Consider the following 27,737-nt stretch of genomic DNA (forward strand, 5'->3'; position numbering starts at 1 on the left):
ACTATCCTCCTCCCATCCTATGGAACTCCCTACCCCAATCTGTCCGGCTATCTCCTAATCTATCCACCTTTAGACGATCCCTGAAAACCTCTCTTTAAAGAAGCCTATCCTGCTTCTACCTAGTAAACTGTCATTTATTTCCTCCATCAGCTCATCCCCCCACAGCTATTACCTTTTGTATCACTGAACCCTTCCTCCTAGATTGTAAGCTCTAACAAGCCGGGCCCTCTGTTTCCTCTTGTACCAAATCGTATTGTAACTGTAATATCTACCTTCATTTTGTAAAGCGCTGAGCAAACTGTTGGCGCTATATAAATCCTGTATAATAATAATAATGATAATAGGAGGACACACCAGGACAATCCATTCAATTTGTATCAAATCAGACAGGCCCTTGTACTACATAGCTGATGGGAGGAAGGTAGTATTATATTGAGGGAGGTGTGGTCCAGAGTGGTGAACACACCCAATCACACCCTCTTTTGGGATGCAACAAGGAAGTGAAGGCTTCTGGGAAGTGGTCTACAGGAAGTGAATGCTAACAGACCATAGACAGGAAATAATGCAATTTAAAAATCCGTTCAAAATCTCACAAACTGACAAAAAATGAAATGTCCTGTGGATGAGGTAAGTGAGAGAAAAGCACATTGGGATGGCTGGGCCAGAAATGGCATTGGAAAATGCTTCTATTTAAAAAAAAAGAGAAATTCTGCCCGAAATGGTGAACTTATCCTTTAAAGTAAACCTGTGCTATGCAGTTTCATTCACCTAAAAGTGTACTGCATTTTCAGATATGTTGGGGTGCCACTAAGAATGATTGGCACCCCTGCGTGTCTGCAAAAAATCAGTGCTTTTTGGCTGCAGGTGCTTGTCAGTGCGGGAACACGTGTGATTAACATGCTGTACCACACCTGCAACCACACGCAACAGTGTGAGCTTAGCCTTAGAGGGCAGGGACTGATTTGAATGTTTAGTACGTAAAGTGCTGCATAAAGTGTTGGCATTATATAAATACCTCTAGTAATAAATAAGAAAATAAAACATTGTTTATGGAAAAACACAGGGGAAGTGTGCCTAAACTCAAAACAAAACTGTAATATAATTCCTCTTACCAGTGTGGTGTTTGAAATGTGTTACCAGATGGAAATAAGCCTGAAATAAGAAAACTAATGCAGCCTCCACATCTAAGGACTGGTAAGCTGTGATGTGTAAGTTTTCTGTTTTTGGATTTAGTTATCTTTAAACTAATTTGTTGCTTTGCATTGTACAGGCAATATTCAGGTTCACAGGAGACAGCATAGAGCTGGACATATATCAATCAGAATTTACAATTTTTCCCGCACAATTAGACAACAGTGCACAAAATTATAATATATATATATATATATATATATATATCAATCAGAATTTACAATTGTTCCTACACAAGATTGGACAACAGTGCACAAAATTATAATTATATATATATATATATATATATATATATATATATACACACATACACAGTGGATATAAAATGTCTACACACTCCTGTTAAAATGTCAGGTTTCTGTGATGTAAAAAAAAATGAGACAAAAGATAAATCATTTCAGAACTTTTTCCACCTTTACTGTGACCTATAAACTGTACAACTCATTTGAAAAACAAACTGAAATCTTTTAGGGGGGTGGGGAGGAGTAAACAAAAAACTAAAATGTGGTTGCATAAGTGTGCACACCCTCTTATAACTGGGGATGGAACTGTGTTCAGAATTAAGCAATCACATTCAAAATCATGTTAAATAAGAGTCAGTACACATCTGCCATCATTTAAAGTGCCTCTGATTAACCCCAAATAAAGTTCAGCTGTTCTAGTAGGTCTTTCCTGACATTTTCTTAGTCGCATCCTACAGCAAATGCCATGGTCCGAAAGAGCTTCCAAAGCTTTAGAGGGATCTCATTATTAAAAGGTATCAATCAGGAGAGGGGTACAAAAGAATTTCCAAGGTATTAGATATACCATGGAACACAGTCATCATCAAGTGGAGAAAATATGTCCCAACAGTGACATTACCAAGAACTGGACTTCCTTTCAAAATTGATGAAAAGACTAGAAGAAAACTGATCTGGGAGGCTGCCAAGAGGCCTACAGCAACATTAGAGGAGCTGCAGGAATATCTGGCAAGTCCTGGATGTGTGGTACGTGACAACAATCTCCTGTATTCTTCATATGTCTGGGCTATGGGGTAGAGTGGCAAGACAGAAGCCTTTTCTTATGAAGAAAAACATCCAAGCCCGGCTAAATTTTGTAAAAACACATCTGAAGTCTCCCAAAAGCACGTGGGAAAATGTGTTATGGTCTGATGAAACCAAGGTTGAACTCTTTGACCATAATTCCAAAAGATATGTTTGGTGCAAAAACAACACTGCACATCACCAAAAGAACACCATACCCACAGTGAAGCATGGTGGTGGCAACGTCATGCTTTTGGGCTGTTTTTCTTCAGCTGGAACTGGGGCCTTAGTCAAGGTAGAGGGAATTATTAACAGTTCCAAATGCCAATCAATATTGGCACAAAACCTTCAGGCTTCTGCTAGAAAGCTGAACATGAAGAGGAACGTCATCTTTCAGCATGACAACGACCCAAAGCATACATCCAAATCAACAAAGGAATGGCTTCACCAATAGAAGATTTACCGTATTTGCCGGCGTATAAGATGACTTTTTGACCCTTGAAAATCTTCTCAAAAGTCGGGGGTCGTCTTATACGCCGGTACACATGTTAAGGGGGCTGCGGCATTAAGTACAGGGGTTTGCAGGGGCTGATGTCTCTTACCTGGATCCAGTCCCACGACGATCCGGTCCAGGAAGCGCGGCGTCTCCTTCAGTTCGGCCACTGGATGTTCGTGCGGCTGCTCGGCTCCGCCTCCTCACCGGTGATTGGCCGCCAGAACTGTAGCTCAGGAAAGGCACACAGGCGGCCAATCACCGGCGAGGGGGTGGAGCCGAGCAGCCTCGCGAAAATTGAGTGCCGGAGCAGCAGGTAAGTGTGCTGTGTAGAGGTGCTGCTGCAACCACATATGCTGGCTGCAGCAGCACCATACGAGAACAGGGTCAGCAAGTCTCAGTGGGAGGAATAGTGCCCCATCATTGGTGTCACTGATACCAATGATGGGGCACTATTCCTCCCACTGATACCAACGATGGGGCACTATTCCTCCCACTGACACCAACGATGGGGCACTATTCCTCCCCCCCACTGACACCAACGATGGGGCACTATTCCACCCCCCACTGACACCAATGATGGGACACCATTCCTCCCACTGACATCAATGATGGGGCACTATTCCTCCCACTGACACCAATGATGGGGCACTATTCCTGCCACTGATACCAATGATGGGGCACCATTCCTGCCACTGACACCAATGATGGGGCACCTATTCCCCCCACTGATACCAATGATGGGGCACTATTCCTTCCACTAATACCAATGATGGGGCACTATTCCTCCCACTGACACCAATGATGGGGCACTATTCCTTCCACTGACATCAATGATGGGGCACTATTCCTCCCACTGATACCAATGATGGGGCACTATTCCTCCCACTGATACCAATGATGGGGCACTATTCCTCCCACTGATACCAATGATGGGGCACTATTCCTCCCACTGATACCAATGATGGGGCACTATTCCTCCCACTGGTGTGCATTGGAAGAGGGGTAGTCTTATACGGCGAGTATAGCCCAAACACTACATTTTAGCAGGAAAAGTAGGGGGGTCGTCTTATACGCCCAGTCGTCTTATACGCCGGCAAATACGGTAAGTTTTGGAATGGCCCAGCCAGAGCCCGGACCTGAATCCAATCTAAAGTCTGTGGGGTGATCTGAAGAGGGCTGTGCACGGGAGATGCCCTCACAATCTGATGGGTTTGGAGTGTTTTTGCAAGGATGAGCAGGCAAATATTGCCAAGTCAAGATGTGCCATGCTGATAGACTCATACCCAAAAAGACTGAGTGCTGTAATACAATCAAAAGGTGCTTCAACAAAGTATTACTTTGAGGGTGTGCACACTTATGCAACCATATTATTTTAGTTTTTTAATTTTTACTTCCCTCCACCTAAAAGATTTCAGTTTGTTGTTCAACTGAGTTGTATAGTTTATAGGCTTCATTAACCTCCCTGGCGGTATGATTATTTCAGATTTTTGGTGCTGAAAGCGGTACCATTTTTTTGCATGGAAATATGTATTTTTTTTATTGTAGGCTGTAATTTTTAGGAAAAACTCACTGAAATCTGTCCGAACAAGAGTCTAGTAAACATCCCGGGTATGATAAAATTTAAAACACAAAATCATAAATTATAATTTAATAAATAATCATAAAAATAATATAAAAATAATAAAAAATTTAATTCAATAATATAATCAAACCAAAAACACTGAAATGTGAAATAGAGCGCCAAGTTCGCACATTGCTGAGCTCAGTCGCAAAATCGTTTTCAGTGTCTGATGACGAATTTCCCCCACGAATCATTATCACTCAATTCTGTAAGTGGTTCTGATTTACTATCGCTGTTCTCTAGCTGATCTAAACCGCTTTTGACCTAAAGGGACACTTTTTGGACGCCATGGACATTTCTCAGTTTCCAGGCAGAAAGAACAGACAAAATGCAGGCAGGGCGCCGGACAAAGCACTAGGGACAATATGTATGTGAAATAGGTTGAAACAGCAATGTTTTACTATGTAAAATGAAAAAAAAAAAAAATGACATTTTTTAAAATTTTTAAATTTCCCGCCGCCGGCGGCGGCGGCGCCCGTACGTCCCGACGTCACAGGGACAGGACACAGAAGCCGGATGCCGGCATCGGCCGGAGGAGATGGCCGGGGACGCTGCAGGGGACACATCGTGGGAGCGCAGGGTAAGGTAAGTGAAGAACATATGCCGGAGCAGCGCCGCATGGTATTCCCGAGTGTAGCTCGGGGTTACCGCTTTTGGTACTGAAATGTTACCCCGAGCTACACTCGGGAATACCGCCAGGGAGGTTAAAGGTGGAAAAAGTTCTGAAATGATTTATCTTTGTCTCATTTTTTTCCATCACAGAAACCTGACATTTTTAACAGGGGTGTGTAGACTTTTTATATCCACTGTATATATATATATATATATATATATATATATATATATATACATATATATATATATATATATATATATATATAAAATAATTATCATTATTATAATACAGGATTTATATTGCACCAACAGTTTGTTCAGCGCTTTACAATATAAAGTAGGATATTTACAATGTTCTATGTTCTGGTGGCATTGTACTGTTGAGAGTGTGGAAGAATGTAAAGTGAATGTGATTAATCAGTGAATATGCAGTATGGGAAATCCCTAATGAACATACAGGCTGTGATTTCTAGCTGTCTCCATAAACAGTTAACACACAGTAACAGACATTCCATCTCACATTGCAGTAATTACCCATCTTAGTAACACAATGATGAGCTGTTTGTTGATGTTGGAAGCAGGTTATTATCTGTAATGAGACCCGAGGGGGTCATGCTAAATAATTCAACTAGGGAAGTGACTGAATTTTGTACAGGAGAGAACAAAGATGGAAGATGATTAAGAAGTCCTGCAAATTGCTGGGACAATGTAAATGTTTTAGGTTGGCCATACATTCCTGGATCCAAATGTTCAAGTCAATGATAAGGTGAGCTGAATTTTTTCAGATCGGTCTCTGCAGATATACTTAAGATCTGAAATATCGAAAAATCTAGTATCTTGTGAATCTACCAGTTCAGTTTATTAACAGTTTCACGAATCTTGCATTAAAAAAACAAAAAAACGAAGTTTGCAAACCCCCTGAAGTCTATGAGGGTAAATCCAGTAAATTAAATTGTAACTAAAAGGCAAAACTTTTTTTTTTAACTTTTTAAAGAGTGGAGAGCAGGGGCAGACTGATAACTCATGGGTCCCCCGGACAATAGGGGATAATGGGACCCCTGTGTCCTCGCCCACACTCAAATCACACCCAAAAAAGCCTATGAAAATTACCAGGGGCATCTCATGGGGCCCCCTACTGACCCCGGGCCCTCGAGCAGTGCCCGAATGGTCAGTCCACCCCTGGTGGAGAGGGATTTAGAACACTTGTCAGTTCTTTATTGTTAGGAAGATTCACCCTCTCTATTTGCCCTATTTACCATTGATCATTGAAAGTGAAAGTAAAAGAAAATCACAAATTTTGGGTTGTCCCCAGAAAAGTAATTGAGGGGGAATCTTCCAATGGGGACACTAGTTCTGGTTACCTGGGGGTCTCCAAGGAATTCCCTTAATTTTCAGAGATATCCTCTCACTTCCTGTTTGGCTATGGGACAGGAAGTGAAGAGAAATCTCCTCAAAGGAATACATATGGCGAACAAAAACCTGACAGGGCTCATAACCCTTCCTAAAGGACAGCACAGTGGCTAATTGGTTAGCACTTCCACCTGGCAGTACTAGGGTTGTTAGTTCGAATCACAACCACGGCACCACCTGCCTGGAGTTTGTATGTTCTCCCTGTGCCTGCGTGGGTTTCCTCTGGGTACTCCAGTTTCCTCTCACACTCCAAAGAAATGCTGGTAGGTAAATTGGCTCCTGTCTTAAATTGGCTCTAGCATGTGTATGTATGAATGTAAGTTAAGGACCTTAGATTGTACGCCCCTTGAGGGTTAGGGACTGATGTGAATGTACAATATGTGTGTATAAAATGCTGCATAAATTGATGGCGCTATACCTGAAATAACAATAAATAAATAAAATACTTTAATTCCAGGGATGTGCAATTCGTATAGCCCCGATGCCTGGGACAAGCAGTTCCGGGCACCGGCAAGAGGTTTTTCCTTATACTTAGCCCTGCTGCGGGCAAGCAGCAGGAATTAGAGCGGACGGTCAGCTCTCTTGCAAAAGAGATCCGAGCAGCTAACTAGCCACTGGATCGCTATAACAAGCATGAGCTGTCCTGTCACAGCAGAACCCCTGATTGACCATCTGGTGCTTCCACTAACTGATCATAAAGGTGGACAAAGATCGGAACCATTCTGTCTGCCTCTATGATATAGGAAAAAGGAAGCGATGAGGATGTAAATGGCGGCATTTTTAAAAATGGAAAGCATTTGATCACACCGATCTTGTGTGATCAAATGCTTTTAAGGGCAGAGGAGGGATCTGGGGCCTTATTGACCCCAGATCTCTCGATAAAGAGCACCTGTCACTGCCTATTGCTGTCACAAGGGATGTTTACATACATTCCTTGTGACAGCAATAAAAGTGATCAAAAAAGAAAAAAATTAAAGCAACAGTGTTAAAATAATAAATAATAATAAAAAAAAAGGTTTTAAATTGCCCCTGTCACCGTGCACAAGGGTGATCGCATGTGTCGGTCCTGAACACATGCAAAGAGCATTCAGACCACACTTGTGATGCATCACTGAAAATGTCAGATCAATGTGCAGTAATTCTAGCACCAGACCTCCTCTGTAAATCTAAGGTGGGAACCTGTAAAGGCTTTCAAAGCGTCACCTATGGATAGTAACATTTACGTTGTTTGTTGCTGCTGAACGGGCGTGCGCAATTTTAAAGCGTGACATGTTTGGTATCTATTTATTCAGAGTAACATCATCTTTTATATTTTACCAAAAAATTGGGTTTAGTATTGTGTTTTTTTTTTTTTGCATTAGAATTACAAAAAGTGTATTTTTCCCCAAAAAACTGTGTTTGAAAAACTGCTTCACAAATACTGTGTTACATTAAAAAAATGCAAAACCCACCAATTTATTCTCTAGGGCCTCTGCTTTAAAAAAAAAAAAATGTTTGGGGGTTCTAAGAAATGTTCTAGCAGTTTAAGTCGCCATAAAGCCCCTTTTGTTTTTAAAAGCCCCAGAAATTCCTCAAAACAGCTTTGCCTATTAAAAAAACATCAACCCTTCATATTTTCCATCCTGGCAAAAAAATTTTTTTTTTTTTTTTTCATCAGGACAAGCAGATTGTCATGTGGGACAAGTAGATTGGAAACCGAATATAGTCCAAGGAAAAGTAGTTTCTTAGACAATTTCCACAACCCTGAATTCTGGCCATTTCTAGAGCTAATAAGGAAGCCATGGAGAGCCGGACATTGCCATGGGATACATGTACTAATGCTAAAATTACAAGAACCCCCCCCCCAAAAAAAATAGTATCTCTTTCTACAAAGAATTGTTAGCTCAGTCTCTTCCTAACAGCTCTAACACTTTGACAATATGGGCTATCCATTCTTTTAACTGACTGGCCTCATCTGACCAGGAGCATAGGCTATGCACTGAATTATAGAAGACAACAAGGTAGCCAAAGCACAGGAATTAGTAAAAAAAACAATGCGTCATTTGTTAACCAGTTGCCCATGACCATGACACAGCAGGGCTGCGCACACGATTTGCATTCCTGGGTAGGGGGTGTGCACTGCCCTACCCACACCGCCATTGGCAGCTACAGATGAAAATCACTGGGTCCCGGCTAGAGCTTCTCCGCCGCACTCGACAATTGCCAAGTAACACTGACAGGGGAGAGACCTGGGTATAAACAACACAGGTCTCTCTCCTGCCAGCAACAACATGCTGCTGTGCATTTCTCTGCACAGCAGAGAAATACCCAGTAGCATGTTTCCCAAGTAAAACACACACAGCACACAGTTAACCCTTTGATCGCCCCAGATGTTAACCCCTTTCTGCCCAGTATCATTAGTACCGTGTCAGTGCTTTTTATTAGTACTGATCACTGTATTAGTGTCACTGGGGATGTCAGTGGCAGTTACTCAGTTCCCCCCCAGTGTCAGAATGCCCGCTGCAGTCCTGCTATAAGTCGCTGATTGCCGCAATTACTAGTATAAAAAAAATTCCAGTATACCGCCATTTGTAGACGCTATAACTTTCATGTAAACAAATTAATTTACACGTATTGGGATTTTTTTTTTTAGCAAAGACATGCAGCAGAATACATTTTGGTGTAAATTTATGAAGAAATAAGATTTTTAATATTTTTATACTGGACATGTTTTATAGCAAAAAGTAAAAAAAATTGGGGTTTTTTTTCCAAAACTGTCAGACTTTTTTTTCTTAGTGCAAACAATAAAAACCACAGAGGTGATCAAATACCACCAAAATAAAGCTCTATTCGTGGGAAAAAAAGGACATAAATTTCATTTGGGTGCAGAGTTGCATGACTGCGCAATTATCAGTTAAAGTATCGCAAGAAATGGCCTGGTCAGGAAGGGGGGTAAATCCTCAGGAGGGCAATTGGTTAAATTTGTTTTCAAATGTTTGTTCGATTTTGTTTTTGAATCAAATTTCAGATTCTTTTAAATTTGCTATTTTTGTCATTCAGAATTCTGATACATTTGAATCTCCAAATAACGAAAAAATTAGTCCGAAATTCAAAATGAAACGAACAGCACCTGTCTATTGGCCGCTGCTCAGGGCCAATGTAAATATCAACTCTGTGTTGTTAGCACTGCTGCCGCCACTGATTACATACAGGTGATGTTTATATCTCCCCCCTGTAACCCTAGGTTCACATCTATGCAGCCGTGCGGGCAGCGTTTTGCACGTGCATGAAAGCCCATTCATTTGAATGGACTCCCGTGCCCATGACATGCAGGGAAGAAGTCCCTGCACTTCTTTGGAAAACGCAGCCCACACAGGAACCTCTGTTCCCAGTACGGTTGCTTTTCCCAATGCGGGAGGCGTGCCATTAATGGCACCCACCCGTGGGTCCGCAATTCTCTGTGTGGGTGGTGCGGCTGAACGGATTTTCGTGCGGATCCGCAACGGCACCACCCGCACATATATGAACCTAGGGGTAATGAGTCATTCATGTGATGGCAGCAGGGCCGCTGTTAGAAATCACAGGGCCCAGTACGTACAGCCTACCTGACAGAGCCCCCTAACCCCACCCCCCTGTAAATACCAAAACAAAATTTTCTCAAAAAATTCACAAAAATCATTATTAGCAGACACAAACACAACATAATTTATAAAATTCCTAAATCTAAAAACGATAAAACTGTATTGTGTTAATAAAGCTGTGTGTGAATGAGGATTTAGGGCTGGTTCACACAGAAACACAGTCCAGATGCGTTCCGGATGTGTTTTTGCATGAGCATTTTTGATGCATTTTTGGCGCATTCCAGTTAATTTTTGCCCCTTCTTGTCTTCAATTTAAAAAGGGACATGTGCGTTCCAGTGCGTTTTTTCCGCATTCCAGTACAATTCTGTAGCCTGTTCTACTTTTTTTTTTTTCTTCAACCGGAACACACTGGAGCTGCAAGCACTGATGTGAACTATGACATTGACAACCATATAACCTACTTTCTGTGCGTTTTGGATACAGAAAAAAAAGCAACTGAAATGCATGTAGTGTGGACTCTCCCTTAGGGCCAGTTCACACTACAACAATGCACTCCGGATGCATTCTGGATCAGTTTTTGCTTACAGTTCACACCACACGCAGTTCTGGTGCAGTTTTGATGAAGTTTATCATGTTCCAGTACGGTTCTGTGCAAAACAAATGCAGCATTTTTACTGCACCGGAAACAGACTGGAACTGACTGCACTGGTGTGAACTAGGGCCATTGGACTACATGGCAAACACTGTGTATGTATTTTTGATGCAGAAAAAAAAAGCGCATTGAAGTGCATCTAGTGTGAATGAGCCCTTAGGGTGGATGGGTGCTGCAGCCCAAATCAGCAGTTGTTTGTGTGGTTGGAGCTGTGTGCAGGCAGGCTATGTTACATTATGGGGGTGCAGCGACTGTATGAATATTCAGCTGCAGGTCCTAATCTGACAGGTACAGTGGGGCAAAAAAGTATTTAGTCAGCCACCAAATGTGCAAGTTCTCCCACTTAAAAAGATGAGAGAGGCCTGTAATTGGCATCATAGGTAGACCTCAACTATGAGAGACAAAATGAGAAAAAAAATCCAGACAATCACATTGGCTGATTTGGAAAGAATTTATTTGCAAATTATGGTGGAAAATAAGTATTTGATCAATATCAAGAGTTCATCTCAATACTTTGTTATATATCCTTTGTTGGCAATGACAGAGGTCAAACGTTTCCTGTAAGTCTTCACAAGGTTGGCACACACTGTTGCTGGTATGTTGGCCCATTCCTCCATGCAGATCTCCTCTAGAGCAGTGATGTTTTGGGGCTGTCGCTGGGCAACATGGACTTTCAACTCCCCCCAAAGGTTTTCTATGGGGTTGAGATCTGGAGACTGGCTAGGCCACTCCAGGACCTTGAAATGCTTCTTACGAAGCCACTCCTTCGTTGCCCAGGCGGTATGTTTGGGATCATTGTCATGTTGGAAGACCCAGCCACGTTTCATCTTCAATGCCGTTGCTGATGGAAGGAGGTTTGCACTCAAAATCTCACGATACATGGCCCCATTCATTTTGTCCTGTACATGGATCAGTTGTCCTGGTCCCTTTGCGGAGAAACAGCCCCAAAGCATGATGTTGCCACCCCCATGCTTCACAGTAGGTATGGTGTTCTTTGGATGCAACTCAGCATTCTCTCTCCCCCAAACACGACGAGTTGTGTTTCTACCAAACAGTTCTATTTTGGTTTCATCTGACCATATGACATTCTCCCAATCCTCTTCTGGATCATCCAAATGCTCTCTAGCAAACTTCAGACGGGCCCGGATATGTACTGGCTTAAGCAGGGGGACACGTCTGGCACTGCAGGATCTGAGTCCCTGGTGGTGTAGTGTGTTACTGATGGTAGCCTTTGTTACGTTGGTCCCAGCCCTCTGCAGGTCTTTCACTAGGTCCCCCTGTGTGGTCCTGGGATTTTTGCTCACCGTTCTTGTGATCATTTTGACCCCACGGGGTGAGATCTTGTGTGGAGCCCCAGATCGAGGGAGATTATCAGTGGTCTTGTATGTCTTCCATTTTCTAATTATTGCTCCCACAGTTGATTTGTTCACACCAAGCTGCTTGCCTATTGCAGATTCAGTCTTCCCAGCCTGGTGCAGGTCTACAATTTTGTTTCTGGTGTCCTTCGACAGCTCTTTAGTCTTCACCATAGTGGAGTTTGGAGTGTGACTGTTTGAGGTTGTGGACAGGTGTCTTTTATACTGATAACAAGTTCAAACAGGTGCCACTGATACAGGTAATGAGTGCAGGACAGAGGAGCCTCTTAAAGAAGAAGGTACAGGTCTGTGAGAGCCAGAAATCTTGCTTGTTTGTAGGTGACCAAATACTTATTTTCCACCATAATTTGCAAATAAATTCTTTCCAAATCAGCCAATGTGATTGTCTGGATTTTTTTTCTAATTTTGTCTCTCATAGTTGAGGTCTACCTATGATGCCAATTACAGGCCTCTCTCATCTTTTTAAGTGGGAGAACTTGCACAATTGGTGGCTGACTAAATACTTTTTTGCCCCACTGTATGTGGTCGCAGGTCTATGGCCCCAAATACAGACAGTGTGCATTCTGCGCCACTCACTTTTTTTTTATATTGGGGGGGGAATTGGTGAAATTTCAGATGTCTCACTTTTGAGACAGCGAAATTGATTGCAGACACATTCCTCAATCTCTATTTCTTGGGTCACTCCAGGCCTCTCTCCCTGCAGAGTGCCACCAGAGTAAGCCGTTTGCTCTGGGGGCACTCATGCATACTTGCTCCCAAACCCCTCTCCGTGTGTCTATGAGACATAATGAGCACGGATCAGCCCTGCCCCCCACTCGCTTCTCACTGGCTGTGATTGACAGCAGTAAGAGCCAATGGATCCCGCTGCTGTGTCTCAGCCAATGAGGAGGGAGAGACCTAGGAGAGCCGCTGCACTTGCGCACAGCTCTGGATTGAGATGTGGCTCAGGTGAGTATTGGAGGGTCTGTGTGTGGGGGATTGCCTACTGAAGGATTTTACCTTCATGCATAAAGGTAAAAAAAACCTTCTCCCTTAACAACCACTTTAATTAAATAATGAAATGTCTGATCATGTTCAGTCCAGGGCAAAGAGAAAGTAAATCTTTATCAGGAACACGGTAAGCATACATATGGCAGGGGTTCCAAACCTTCCCAGCTCCATCCAAAACTCAAAAAATGTTGAAATATAATTCTCTATATGGTGCTGGCTGTGGTTCATAAATTATTATCAATGTTCCATATGGTTTAAATACCCTTTATACCACATTCTTTCCTGTGTGGGGGTCTATTGAAATTCTTTCTTCTGCCTGGTTTCCAAGCAACATAAAACCACATAGAAAAGGAGGCTACGTTGGTCTCCATTGGTTGCGTCACTCCAGGGCAGAACCATAACTTTACCCATTACCCTGTCCATCTGCAGTGCCAATGGTTGGTCTAAAGGCTGGAATTATCCTGGCATCAAAAGGTAGAATATTAAGCACCATATTTGAATAGACAGTCTGGCAGCTACTGCATATTCACAACCCTTAGTGAAAAGTGGCAAAGGAAAAGTGGTAGAGTAAATGGGCAGTACAGGGCCAAAATGGTTCCTCATGCCTATTAGATCCAACCACAAGGTCCTTCACTCCACCAGGGTGTAGTAGGGTTTCTAGTGCAATATAATGAGACTGATGACTGTATTGATCAATACCGATTCACTCCTTTTAGCTCAGGGAAGGGAGAGACATTTAATGTGACCCCTTTGGGGGCTAAGAAAAAAAAAAAAAGTTACAAAAGGCACTAACCTGTGAAGAAAGCAATGGTATACATACCCGTCTGTTGGCCTTTTTGCTGAAAGTTTGCTCTTTTGCAGAGCACTTGGCGCTGATCAGATTCTATACGCTCATGTGTTAGGTACAGCATGTCCCTCACTGGTTACTGTGGTGCTCCCAACAACCCCAAAGTCACTCTTGTGTCCTGCAGTGACTAGGTGTCAGCAGGAGGAACCACAGTGGCAAGCGTGGGACACATTCGGCCAGCCTGAGGAGTCTAATTGAACTGGCACCGGGAGCTCTGCTACATGGTGCACTTTTAGCACATGGGCCCACAGACAAGTAGGCATTGTACTGTTTTCTTCTCAGGTTACTGCCTTTGTAACTTTTTTGACCTCCTGACTAAATCACTTTAAATATTACAGCCCAACTCCAGACAAGTTTGGTTTATTTATCTTTGGGTAGAGCAGGGAAGGGTTAGAGCAGCAATGGGCAAACTACGGCCTGCGGGCCGTATACGGTCCGGCGGACCTTTTAATCCGGCCCGCGGAGCGTGATACATTGGCTGTCAGGATGTGTGTAGGCGGGGCAGCGTGACGAACGTGAGGGGAGCTAGGCTCCTCTCACAGTCCGCCCTGAAGACCGGAACGGCGCGGGAACACGGCGAGAGGAACGCGCGGAGCAAAGGTAAGTGAATTGACACAGGGGGGACTTGGCTTACTACTTGGGGGGGAATAGTACTGTGGGGGATGAAATACTATATGAGGGATGAATTAATATGGGGGATGAATTAATATGGGGAATGAATTACTATATGGGGGATGAATTACTATATGGGGGATGAATTACTATAGGGGGGATGAATTACTATATGGGGGATGAATTACTATGGAGGATGAATTACTATATGGGGGATGAATTACTATATGGGGGATTAATTACTATGCTTACTATGGGGGAATATTACTATACTTACTATGGATGACACATACACATCATTCATCTACTCTTGGTCCGGCCCCCGGGTCCAATATATGAACCCATTGCGGCCCTCAAGTCAAAAAGTTTGCCCACCCCTGGGTTAGAGTCTCTGTTGTTTGCATCAGCACAGGAAGTAATGGGAAATATCTCTATAAAGGCCAAGACATAAAAAATGACATAGCATGTGGAAGGTTTACAACCTTTGACAACATTTTAAATTTCTGTCCATGCTTTCTTGTCCTGGCTAGGACCCTCATTACTACTTCGGGCATTACAGAGAGAGGAAGGGGGGTAAAATCTCCCCAGTGGAAAAACAGACAAAAAGTTAAACATCAAATGTTAAAGTAAAACTTAATGTCATAAAACAAAATTAGTTCTGTGGCAGCACCCAAATATTGCAGAGTTTCCCTTTAAACTTTAACATTTCCAACAGCCTCTGTTTGCAAAAGCAAGGTTATCAGCTCACTTCCCCCCTCCCTTATTTCCTGTGAAGTAATGTATTCTAGTCTGCACCAGGTATTCTTATTTTTAGCTAAAGAGAGTTTATCTATGAAACCAGATTCTGCACTGTTTAGAAAGTCTTTTGAATGTACATAAAGTGAAAGAGGAAATATATGCATTGTGATGTAATTGTTAATATGTATACCTTGTGAGATGTTTTTCAAGGCACTTAGTTTGCAAACATTAGTACTTGCTCAGTCCCAGCTGGTTAATAAAGCTTGTTTTCCTCAAGTTCGTGTCTGGAGTTTTACCTGCAATTCCCAAAGTTGCTACTTCAGTTCCCACTGGCTCCTCCCCTCCCTCTCCCACAATTCAATAACATTTTGGAGGGGGTCATCCTTTCCCACCTAGGCAACAATGATGCCCACCTTGTGGCCTTCTAGGATGTCCATGTCGCACACCCTGGAAGGCAGTATCAGTGATGTGTGTTTTGAGACCTGGCAGAGACCAGTGGCACTTCTGTGCACGTGCACAGACACTGGAGGTACCAACCATCCAGAAACCAGTGTTGAATGCGCATACTGCAGTACTCGGCCAGGTCCCGAATATCTGGCAGAGACCTCTTGCACATCCGCCCACATGCAAGACATTTAAATATGGTAGCATGAGTGAGGAGGGGCTGGCCCACAATAATGAGGCTCAAAGTTCCTCTTTATTGCCCCACTGCATTATATATGCATAAAGCCAGCATTGCTGTTTTGTGCTCTCACCCAGTACCCCCAGAACTATGACTGCACTGTCACCGACATCTGACAATCGAGGGCCAGTAGGATGATCGATCATTGCGACAGCCAATCACAGTGATCCCATGATCAGGAATCTGGAAGAAAAGGGTTAGGGGGAGCTGGTGGTAAGTGTTAAGAAAGATAAAATCAGTTGCTATGGGCAACAGTACCCCTTTTGTTTTCAGATTCAGGAATGATATATACTGCAGATATGCTTCAAACATATTATATGTATATGTGAGTACAGTTTCAGGACACTCATGCTGTTGCTGTAGTTGAAAACCTGCTTGTCTAAGGTCTCTTTCAGACATGTGGTAGCACTTGCCACCCTCTGAAAGGTGATCTGTAGTGGATTGCTTTTTGGGGATGGAATAACAGAGGCTGTAAGGTGTTCAGGAGATTCTACTGCTGCCTCCTGATGCATGTTTTTTCTTTTAATTGCCTGGCAATTGTATATTGCGAAACTGAACCGCAACTTCGAGCTAAGTGTTTGGCTCATGCTTACAGTGCAGCCCCATTGATCTCATGGGGTGAGTTTGATAGGCTGTGCTGCCTGCCGAACTCTGCAGCCCAAGATAAAAAATGCCATAGCTGTGAAGCAAAGTATCATGTGTAATGTCCTGTCACTGTAACATCTAAATTTGGCAGGGAGGACAGGGGGTGGTAAAACCATGACTCATCTACCTGTTTTTACCACCTCACATCCATCTGAATGAAAGAACCTTAAAAAGGTGTATGATCGGAAATATTTTAATTTACCTGGCATACTCCATCTTCATTAGCCTCAAGTCTCTTCTTCATCTGTATCATGTTCCACATATCGTCTACTGGTGTGCTGGTGCCCTGTTGTGTTTTTGCTCTTCCCATCAGGTCCAGTCCAGTGGGCAAACTATTCAGCGCCTGTAACTGTTGCTCCAATTTCAAGATCTTGTGCTCCATCCGATGGTAGCCATTGGGCACCCAGTCATTTTGCCCCTCTTCACTTGCCGCCTTCACCAGCCCTTTAGGGGGATTGTATGGGCCGCCATCTTCCTCTAGGATTTCAGCTTTTACATCTTGGATGTTTAAATTCTTTATTATGGCGTGAAGAAGAGTATGCAGGGCATTGAAATTAACGGCCCCGACTTCAGGCGTGCCAATGGATACATTCACCAGATCGGAAAGGCTGATGACTGTTGCCATAACGCATTCGCTGGTTGAAATCACAGTTTTTGTAAATACAATGTGGCGTGATCAATGGAGATTCTCTTTCAATCTAAAGAGGTAGCAGCCAAGGGTCTCGCAGCCGTAGTTTGGGATCAGATCTGGTTATCTCTCATACCTGCTTCACTTCCATGCCTTGCCGACTCCGACACATCCTCCAGTCTGTCCTATCGGGTTCACCAGTTTGAAGCCAATAGGCTCTGATAGGAACTTAGACACTCCTATTGTTCACATAATAAGCAGCTGTACACGCTGGCTTCGTCTGTTGCTGGGCAACGCACAGTACAATTTTCACAGGACATGATCGTGTAGCACCGTCCTGAGCTACGTATCAGCAAGTCCAATTTCTTGGACAGATTTTAAAAGAAATCTTCCACAACAAAGAGGACTTTATAGCAGAAATGTGGTAAGGTGGCATGTCTCCCCCACCTGTCAGCGACTGGATTACAGGTCAATATTTTATATTACAACATGCTAATCTTTACTGGGCAGCATACATGTCAGCATTGCCAAATATGTCACATTCTGCTCTAGGCAAGATCAGGCTTCACACATCACATCTCAGGTGCTGGCTTAGTTCATCCAAAACAAATGTTACACACCAAGATACAAAATATTATTCTTCCTTTACAGGGGAGTCCCTAGTGATGGTGTCACCCGGTGCCAGAACACTTGGTGACACCTCCTCCAACAATCCCCACAGGATGGATCGGATCTGTGGATTGAGCTTAATGGATTGGAGTCTGATCCATTATCCTCCCCGATCCATCCTGCGGGGATTGTTGGCTTGCAACCTATACGGGGTTAACTGATCTCTTCATGAGCTCCACGGAAAGGTAAGCTATAAAGCACGCCGACGATCCTCGCAGGATGGATCGTATCTGCGGATTAGGGGGGATAATGGATCGGACTCCGATCCATTATGCTTAATCCACAGATCCGATCCATCCTGTGGGGATCGTCAGCTTGCTTTAAAACTTACTGTTCTGTGGAGCTGGTCCGGTGTCACCCCGTGCAAAAGGTGTCACCCGGTGCGGCGTGCACTCCCCGCACCTGCCTAGGGACGCCCCTGTTCCTTTATTAAAATAGTAGAGTAGGAACAAGTTCTTTTCTGACATGCAGGGACAGGACAAGGGGTGGGCAAGAGGGGAAGCTGCCCTGGGTGCGGCTGGGGATTTGGAGGGTTGTGCTATAAGGGGTGATTTGGAGGGGATCTGTACTACCCACATGGAAGAAAACTATATTTGAAATAGATTTAAAAAATATTCTTCCCAAATATATTGACATATATTTGAAATGCTACAAGTTTGACCGTATTCAATATATTTAAAAAAAAAAAAATTTTTTAGATAGATAGGATAAACACACACACTGCATGTTAAAATACTAAAATACTTTTTTTTATAGATTACAAAATATATGAAAAATATTTTTAAAAATATATATTTTATATATATTCTTCAGATTTTTTTTAACATATAAAAAAGTCATTTTAACATATTTTACATATATTTGTAAATGCATTCCAAAAATGTAGATTAAATTAATTTTTAAAGACATACAGTATATTTGAAAATGTATTTTTAAAAATATTTTTCATATATTTTGTAATAAAAATGCATTTCAGTATAGTGTGTATGTATATATATATATATATATATACACACACACACACACACACATATATATATATATATATATATATATATATACACACACAATGCTGAAATGCATTTTATTACAAAATATATGAAAAATATTTTTAAAAATACATTTTCAAATATAATGTATGTCTTTAAAAATTTATTTAATCTACATTTTTGGAATGCATTTACAAATATATGTAAAATATGTTAAAATGGCATTTTTATATGTTAAAAAAACTGAAGAATATATTTAAAAAATATATATTTTTAAAAATATTTTTCATATATTTTGTAATATATAAAAATGCATTTCAACATGCAGTGTATATATATGTATTGAAATATATTGAATATGGCCAAAAAGATAGTATTTCAAATATATGTGAATATATTTGGGAAGAATATTTAAAAAATCTATTTCAAAGATATTTTTCTTCCATGTGGGTAGGAGAGGGGATTTGTAGTTGAAATTTGAGGTGTAGAGGATTTGTGCTAGGAGGGGAGATTTGGGGAGGGAGTGGATTTGAGCTGGGAGGGGAGATTTGTATTGGCCTAGGATACATTTTTTGTTTAGGGAGAATTTGAGCTTTGCAAAGGGAAATTGTGCTTAGGGGCCAAATGTAAAGATTAATGCCCTTTGGGGGGGATGATTTTTGATGGGTGCTAGGTGACCTTGTCCTGGTACTGCTGACATGTTTCATGCTAGGCACAGGAATGACAAAGCCACTGCCTGCACATTATATAGAAACATTAATTCTGCATGATCATTAACCCCTTATTTACCTAGACTTTTTAAAATGTCCTGGTAGTCAAGGGGTTAACTGCAGTAAACAGCTTCAGAATGCCACCAATCATCAATCTCCTCTGCTATGAATGAACTTGGAAATGATGAAGATTTTGTCACTTCCAGTTTCAGTGGAGGGCAGAGGAGACATCAGGGGTTTAATAGATCCCCAATGTCTCCATAAAGAAGACCTGTCACTTGCCGACTGCTATCACATAGGGGGCTTGTTAGCCCACCTTGTGATACCAATAAAGTTAAATAAAAAAATATGAAAAAAATAAAAATAATAAAAATAATTAGGATGCAACACATCTGCATGTGAGTGCTGACTGCACTACATGCAAGGTATCACCATAAAAGAATGAGTGCAATAATTCTAGGGCCATAAAATGATAATCTGTAAAGGCTTTTACACTGCCTTCTATGGACAATTTTGGGTACCATGGTCTTTCACCACTTCACACGCAATTGTAAATTGTAAAAGTGATATTAAAGTCTTTTTTTTTTTTTACCTAAAATTAAAAACTATGTTATACTTACCTGCTCTGTGCAAAGATTTTGCACCAAGTGCCTCCTTATTTTTTTTCTGGAGTCCCTGCTGTCCGCTCCTGAGTGTGCCAAACATGCGAGCTTGCTCCCAAGTCAAGCTGTGTGCGACCATAGGCACACACAGAGCAGCTCAACTACGCCCTCCGCTCCCATCCTCTCTTGATTTGATTAAAAACAATAGGAGCCAATTCTCTGCATGAAGCTAAAACACTTTTTATGTTCAGTTTCCCCCCCAGCCACCCCCCCAGCTAATACTCACCTGAGCCCCTTCTCGATCCAGCAATGTGTACAATAGCCTCAGCCGTCCAGGTCTCTCTCTCATCATTGGCTGAGGCAGCAGTAGTAGTCACAGCCAGCGAGCCAATGAGGAAAACGGGGGGTAGGGCTGCAGCTCTATATGTCCTATGGATGCATAGAGCAGGGCTCAGGAGCGAGCACGCACCAGTGCAACCATAGCAAGTGGTTTGCTATTGGGGGCACTGGTGAAAGGGGAGGTGTTAGGAGTATTCGCAGGAGACTCAAGAAGAAGAGGATTGTCACTGCGTTATGCAAAACTACTGCACAGAGCAGGTAAGTATGATATGTTTGTTATTTTTTAACCACTTTACAACCGCGCTATAGTTGAAAGACGGCTACAGCGTGGTTGTCCAGTTCTGGGAGGGCGTCATATGATGTCCTCCCAGAACCCGCCCCCATTAGTGCCACTAGTCAGTGCTGCCTATCAGTGCCCATCATTGCAGCATATCAGTGCAGCATTATCAGTGCCTCCTCATCAATGCTGCCTATCAGTGCCGCCTCATCAACGCACATCAATGAAAGAGAAAAATTACCTGTTTGCAAAATCTTTATAATAGAAACAATGAAAAAAATATTTTCTTCTATTTTTTTGCTTTTTTTTGTTTATAGTGCAAACCCCCCCCCCCCCCCCAGTGGTAATTAAATACCAATAGAAGAAAGCTCTATTTGTGAAAAAAAATTATAAAAATTGCATATGGGTATAGTGTTGCATGACTGCGTAAATGTCATTCTAAGTGCAACAGCGCTGAAAGCTGAAAATTGACCTGGGCAGGAAGGGGGTATAGAGTGAAGGAAATAAGTATTTGATCTTCTGCTGCTTTTGAGTGTTTGCCCACTGACAAAGAAATGATCAGTCTAAAAATCGAATGGTAGGTGTATTGTAACACGGAGGGACAGAATAGCAACAAAACATTCAAAAGAAATGCATATCTAACAAATGATGCACTGATTTGCATGCTCATGAGGGAAATAAGTATTTGATCCCCTTCACAAAACATGACTTAGTACTTGGTGGCAAATCCTTTGTTGGCAATAACAGAGGTCAGATGTTTCCTGTAGTTGGCCACCAGGTTTGCACACATCTCAGGAGGGATTTTGGCCCACTCCTCTTGGCAGATCCTCTCCAAGTCAGTAAGTTTTGGTGGCTGACGTTTGTCAATTCGAACTTTCAGCTCCCTCCACAGATTTTCAATTGGATTAAGGTCTGGACACTGGCTAGACCACTCCAGGACCCTAATGTGCTTCTTCTTGAGCCACTCCTTTGTTGCCTTGGCCGTGTGTTTTGGGTCATTGTCATGCTGGAACACCCATCCATGACCCATTTTCAATGCCCTGGCTGAGGGAAGAAGGTTCTCACCCAAGATTTGACGGTACATTGCCCTGTCCATCATCCCTTTGATGCAGTGCAGTTGTCCTGTCCCCTTAGCAGAAAAACACCCCCAAAGCAGAATGTTTGCACCACCATGTTTGACAGTTGGGATGGTGTTCTTGGGGTCATAGGCAGCATTCCTCCTCCTCCAATCAGGGCGAGTTGAAATGATACCAAAGAGCTCGATTTTGGTCTCATCTGACCACAACACTTTCAACCAGTCCTCCTTTGCATCATTCAGATGTTCAGTGGCAAACTTCAGACAGGCCTGGACATGTGCTTTTTTGAGCAGAGGGACCTTGCGGGCATTGCAGGATTTCAATCCTTGTCGGTGTAGTGTGTTACCAATTGTTTTCTTGGTGACTGTGGTCCCAGCTACCTGGAGATCATTGACAAGATCCTCACGTGTAGTTCTGGGATGATTCCTCACTGTTGTCACGATCATTGACACTCTACGAGGTGAGATCTTGCATTGTGCACCAGACCTAGGGAGACTGACAGTTGTTTTGTGTTTCTTCCATTTGCGAATAATTGCACCAACTGTTGTCACCTTCTCACCAAGCTGCTTGGCGATAGTTTGGTAGCTCAGTCCAGCCTTGCGTAGGTCTACAATCTTGTCCCTGACATCCTTGGACAGCTCTTTGGTCTTTCCCATGGTGGAGAGTTTGGAATCTGATTGTTTGATTGCTCCTGTGGACAGGTGTCTTTTATACAGGTAACAAAATGAGATTAGCAGCACTCCCTTTAAGAGACTGATTCTAATCTCAGCGTGTTACCTGTATGAAAGACACCTGGTAGCCTGAAATCCTGCTGAATGATAGGGGATCAAATACTTATTTCCCTCATGAACATGCAAATCAGTGCAGAATTTGTTAGACATGCATTTCTTTTGAATATTTTGTTGCTATTCTGTCTCTCAGTGTTACAATACACCTACCATTCGATTTTTAGACTGATCATTTCTATGTGAGTGGCAAACATTCAAAATCAGCATGGGATCAAAAACGTATTTCCTTCACTGTAAGTGCCCGGTAGGCAAGTGGTTTAAAGGGAAAAAAAAACAAGCTTTAACCTCCCTGGCGGTATTCCCGAGTGTAGCAGGTTCAGTACCACAAGCGGTAACCCCGAGCTACACTCAGGCTTACAATGCAGCGCTGCTCTGGGATCTGTTGTTCTCTTACCTTGTCCTGTGCTCCTGCGATGTCCCTCCTGCAGTGTCCCCTGTAATGTCCTCTGGCCTCTGTGTTCTGGGTTCCGTCCCCTGCGAAGTCGGGACGTACGGGGGCCGGAACCGGTGGGAAATTTGAAAGTGACAAAAAGTGACATTCACTAAAATAACGTAGTAAAACATTACTGTATCAAACCATTTCACATACATTTTGTCCCTAGTACTTTGTCCTGTGCCCTCCTGGCATTTTTACTGTTCTTTCTGCCTGGAAACTAAGAAACGTCTATGGCGTCCAAAAAGTGTCCCTTTAGGTCAAAAGCGGTTTTAGACCAGCTAGAGAACAGCGATAGTAAATCAGAACCACTTGCAGAATTGAGTGATAATGATTAGTGGGGAAATTCGTCATCAGACACTGAAAACGATTTTGCGACTTTGCTCAGTGATGTGCGAACTTGGCGCTATATTTCAAATTTCAGTGTTTTTGGTTTGATTATATTATTGAATTAAATTTATTATTATTTTTTATGATTATTTATTAAATTATAATTTATGATTTCGTGTTTCAAATATTAACATCCCCGGGATGTTTACTAGACTCTTGTTCAAACAGATTTTAGTGAGTTATTCCTAAAAATTACAGGCATACAATAAAAAAAATACATAATTCCATGCAAAAAAATGTACCGCTTTGAGCACAGAAATATAGACATAATCAGACCACTAGGGAGGTTAATATCACTTTAACAAATGCAACCTATTCAGTTTCACAACTCACCATCTAGTGGCAGACCTCATAAAATACAGGCTGCTACAAAATCTATTATTAAAGCATACCTCCAGGTCTTCTGTTACTTTAGTTAGTTTGGCCAAGCTGGCCTAGCATAAAACATGTCAAAATAAAACATGTTCCTGCTGCCAATTTTAATAAAGGAAGAACATTATTTTGCATCTCTGTATGCGCAATTCCTGTTAGTACAGTAAATATCAGCATGGTTTCAGTCTGCTCACAACACTAATTATATAAAGTGTTGCATAAAATATTTCTAGTATTTAATCACTTGCCCTCCAGAGGACTTCCCCTCCTTCCTGACCAGCCCATTTTTTGCGATACGGCACTGCGTTACTTTAACTGACAATTGCGCGGTCATGCAATGCTGCACCCAAATTAAATCTATGGCCTTTTTTCCCCCCAAGAATAGAGCTTTCTTTAGGTGGTATTTGATGGCCTGTGCGGTTTTTATTTTTTGCGCTATATAAAAAAAAAGACCCTCAATTTTGAGAAAACTATTTTTTTTATAACTTTTTGCTATTAAACATGTTCAGTTAAAAAATTTTAAAAATCAAATTTCAGCATGTATAATATATGCATATATAAAATATAGGCCAAAATGCATTCAGCTACAGGTCTTTGCTAAAAAAAAATCCCAATATGTGTAAATTAATTGGTTTACCTGAAAGTTATAGCATTTACAAATGGTGGTATATATACTGGGATTCTTTTAAATTTTTTTAAATTTTTTTACTAGTAATGGCAGCGATCAGCGACTTATAGCGGGACTGCGGCAGGCATTCCGACACTGGGGGGAACTGACTTGGTGTCACTGACATCCCCAGTGACACCAGTACAGTGATCAGTGCTAATAAAAAGCACATACACTGTACTAATGGCACTGGGCAGGAAGGGGTTAACATGAGGGGTGATCAAAGGGTTAACTGTGTACTGTGTTAGTGCTTTCAACTGTAAGCACACTGCTTTGTATGGCTCTGCTATGCAGAGCCATACAAAGCAGTGTGCAGGAGCTGACAGGGGAGAGAACTGTATTGTTTACTCACAGTTCTCTCCCTCCATCAGTAATGCTTGGCGATCACCGGGTGTCGGCGAGTAATCACCGGAAGGGACCCGATGATTGACAGCCGAGGTGGCCAAAAGCAGCACAGGTAGGGCTCACACGCCCCCTACCCGGAGATGCAAAATCACGTATATTTACATGATTTTGTGCAGCTGTGCCACCCTGTAGCAATATATCTGCTATACGGCAATGGGAAAGCGGTTGATGCTACAGGAAACTGTCAAATATTGATGACTAACTAGAGAAAATGGCCAGAGATTTGTCTACAGGAGTTGTTGGAGACTAACGCCATGCTGTAGCAAACAGGCAGAGACTAGGGACATACTATATGAAACGGAGAGAGATCACTGGTAATAAAGGTCTCTTTACATGCCAGGGCTCAACCATTGACTGCTGGGGCCCTCTGACTGCACTCCAAACAGGGCCGTATATGGTCCATGGGTTACAGGTTAGGCACCGGGACATTATATCATTATAGTTATAGCACAAACCACAGAAGGAAACGAAAAAAAAAAAGCTGCCAAAGAGATAGCACCTTCTGGTGATGGTGAAGGATGATGTCGTATATCCTATGTGGGGGCCATATGTGAAAAAAACATGGAAACGTTTCCTGAAGAGGTGTACCCTAATAGCTCTCACTGCATCTAGCCTATGCAAGGCAATATGTGCACAATAGGAGTAGGACTTAGCGAATCTCCTTGTTGAAGTGGAAGGTAAAGACAACTTTAGGTACAAACAAAAGCCTAATCTGTACTCAGAACCACATGATCCCTATTAGACGTGTGTTTCATGGTAAAATTTCAATTTCAGAGATTCGGATGTATATGAATCTCCGAATGGACATAGTAACGAATGTAAATGAATCTGAAAATAAGTTATAACGAAATTAACTAATGCATTTGGTTCATTTGGATGACCTCACATGATGGAATAGTTTAAGCCCATGGGGAAATTAATTAAATTTTCAAATTTGTTCAATAATTCGGATAACGAATGCATCTGAATTAAGTTCTATTTGGATGCATATGATGTCAGTCGACATTGTCCAATCAGCTCATGCCATTTCTCTTGGTGGGTTGGACTAGTGTTCAAAAATATCAAATCCTTCTGATATGAATCTGTCCAATTCAATAATATATCAAATATATAGCAATCTTCAGGAAAAACTGCAAAAGTATTTGAATCTACCCAGACCAAAGAATATATAAACAGAATGCTGAAGATACAAAATGAGGTCCGAAAAAGAATCGGTTCAACATAATGAACATGACAAAACAGTCTAACAGTTGCTGCACAACATTTAGGCAAGCCTGTGAAATACTGGGAGAATATAGTCTGGTCAAATGAAACCAATATTGAACTCTTTGAATGCCATAATACACACCATTTTTAGAGGTCAAATGGCACTGCACACCACTCCAAAAACACCATACCAACAGTGAAGTTTGGGGGTGGGAACATCATGATGTGGGGCTGTTTTTCACTATGTGGTACTGGCAAACTTCTTATCATTGCAGGAAGGATGAATGGAAAAATGAACCAAGACATTCTTGATAAAAATCTGCTGCCATCTACCAGTATGATGAAGATGAAATGAGGGTGGACATTTCAGCAAGACAATGATCCCAAACACAAAGCCAAGGAAACTCTCAATTGGTTTCAAGGAAAGGAAAATAAAGCTGCTTGAAGGGCTCAGCCAATCACCTGACTTGAATCCAATAGAAAATCTATGGCAAGAACTAAAGGTTAGAGTTCATAGAAGAGGCCCACGGAACCTTCAAGATTTGAAGACTGTGTGGAAGAATGGGCCAAAATCACACCCAAGAAATGCAGGTGACTAGTTTCTCCACACAGGAGGCGTCCTGAAGCTGTCATTACCAACAAAGAATTTTGTACAAAGTATTAAATTTCAGTTAGCGTGTTCAATACTTTTTCCCTGTGTCATTCCATTTTATTACACATAACCTAATTTCTGAACGTATTTGTTTTGGTTTCTTTGTATGTAGGGATTGCATGGATGGTTACTGACATGTGGTACATACACACACCTTTTATATATATTATACACACACATACATACATACAGTAGATATGAAAAGTCTATACACCCTGTTAAAATGTCAGGTTTCTGTGATGGAAAAAAATTAGACAAAGATAAATAATTTCAGAACTTTTTCCACCTTTAATGTAACCTATAAACTGTACAACTAAAATAATATGGTTGCATAAGTGTGCACACCCTTAAACTAATACTTTGTTGAAACATGTTTTGATTTTATTCCAGCACTCAGTGGTTTTGGGTATGAGTCTATCAGCATGGTACATCTTGACTTGGCAATATTTGCCCACTCTTCCTTGCAAAAACACTCCACACCTGTCAGATTGAGAAGGCATCTCCTGTGCACAGCCCTCTTCAGATCATCTCACAGATTTTTATCAGATTCAGGTCTGGGCCATGGCTGGGCTATTCCAAATCTTTAATATTTTTCTGGTGAAGCCATTCTTTTGTTGTTTTGGATGTATGCTTTGGGTCGTTGTCATGCTGAAAGATGAAGTTCCTCTTCATGTTCAGCTTTCTAGCAGAAGCCTTAAGGTTTTGTGGCAATATTGACTGGTATTTGGAACTGTTCATAATTCCCTCTACCTTGACTAAGGCCCCAGTTCCAGCTGAAGAAAAACAGTCCCAAAGTATGATTCTGCCACCACCATGCTTCACTGTGGGTATGGTGTTCTTTTGGTGATGTACAGTGTTTTTGCGCCAAACATACCTTTTGGAATTATTGCCAAAAAAGTTTAACCTTGGTATCATCATACCATAACACATTTTCCCACATGCTTTTGGGAGACTTTAGATTTGTTTTTGCAAAATTTAGCCGGGCTTGGATGTTTTTCTTCATAAAAAAAGGCTTCCGTTTTGCCACTCTACCCCATAGCCCAGACATATGAAGAATACGGGAGATTGTTGTCACA

General features: G+C 41.9%; 1 protein-coding gene and 1 long non-coding RNA gene across 2 annotated transcripts in view; one reads left to right on the forward strand and one right to left on the reverse strand.

The window, feature by feature from the left end:
* The window catches only part of QRICH2 (glutamine rich 2), a 99,809-nt gene extending 82,540 nt beyond the window's left edge, over positions 1–17,269 (reverse strand). The window contains exon 1 of the mRNA XM_089682650.1: positions 16,661–17,269. Coding sequence (XP_089538776.1) covers positions 16,661–17,083 — 423 coding nt within the window. The 5' untranslated portion in view covers positions 17,084–17,269. The remainder of the gene's footprint in view (positions 1–16,660) is intronic.
* Positions 521–26,695, forward strand: LOC149458137 (uncharacterized). The gene is made up of 2 exons (XR_016313498.1): positions 521–627; positions 26,285–26,695. It is a non-coding gene; the product is annotated as an uncharacterized LOC149458137 (long non-coding RNA).
* Positions 26,696–27,737: the final 1,042 nt, after the last annotated feature.

The sequence above is a fragment of the Staurois parvus genome, unplaced genomic scaffold (genome assembly GCF_062004578.1).
Source record: "Staurois parvus isolate SC_StPar_1 unplaced genomic scaffold, SC_StPar_1.0 ptg000293l, whole genome shotgun sequence".
NCBI lineage: Eukaryota > Metazoa > Chordata > Amphibia > Anura > Ranidae > Staurois > Staurois parvus.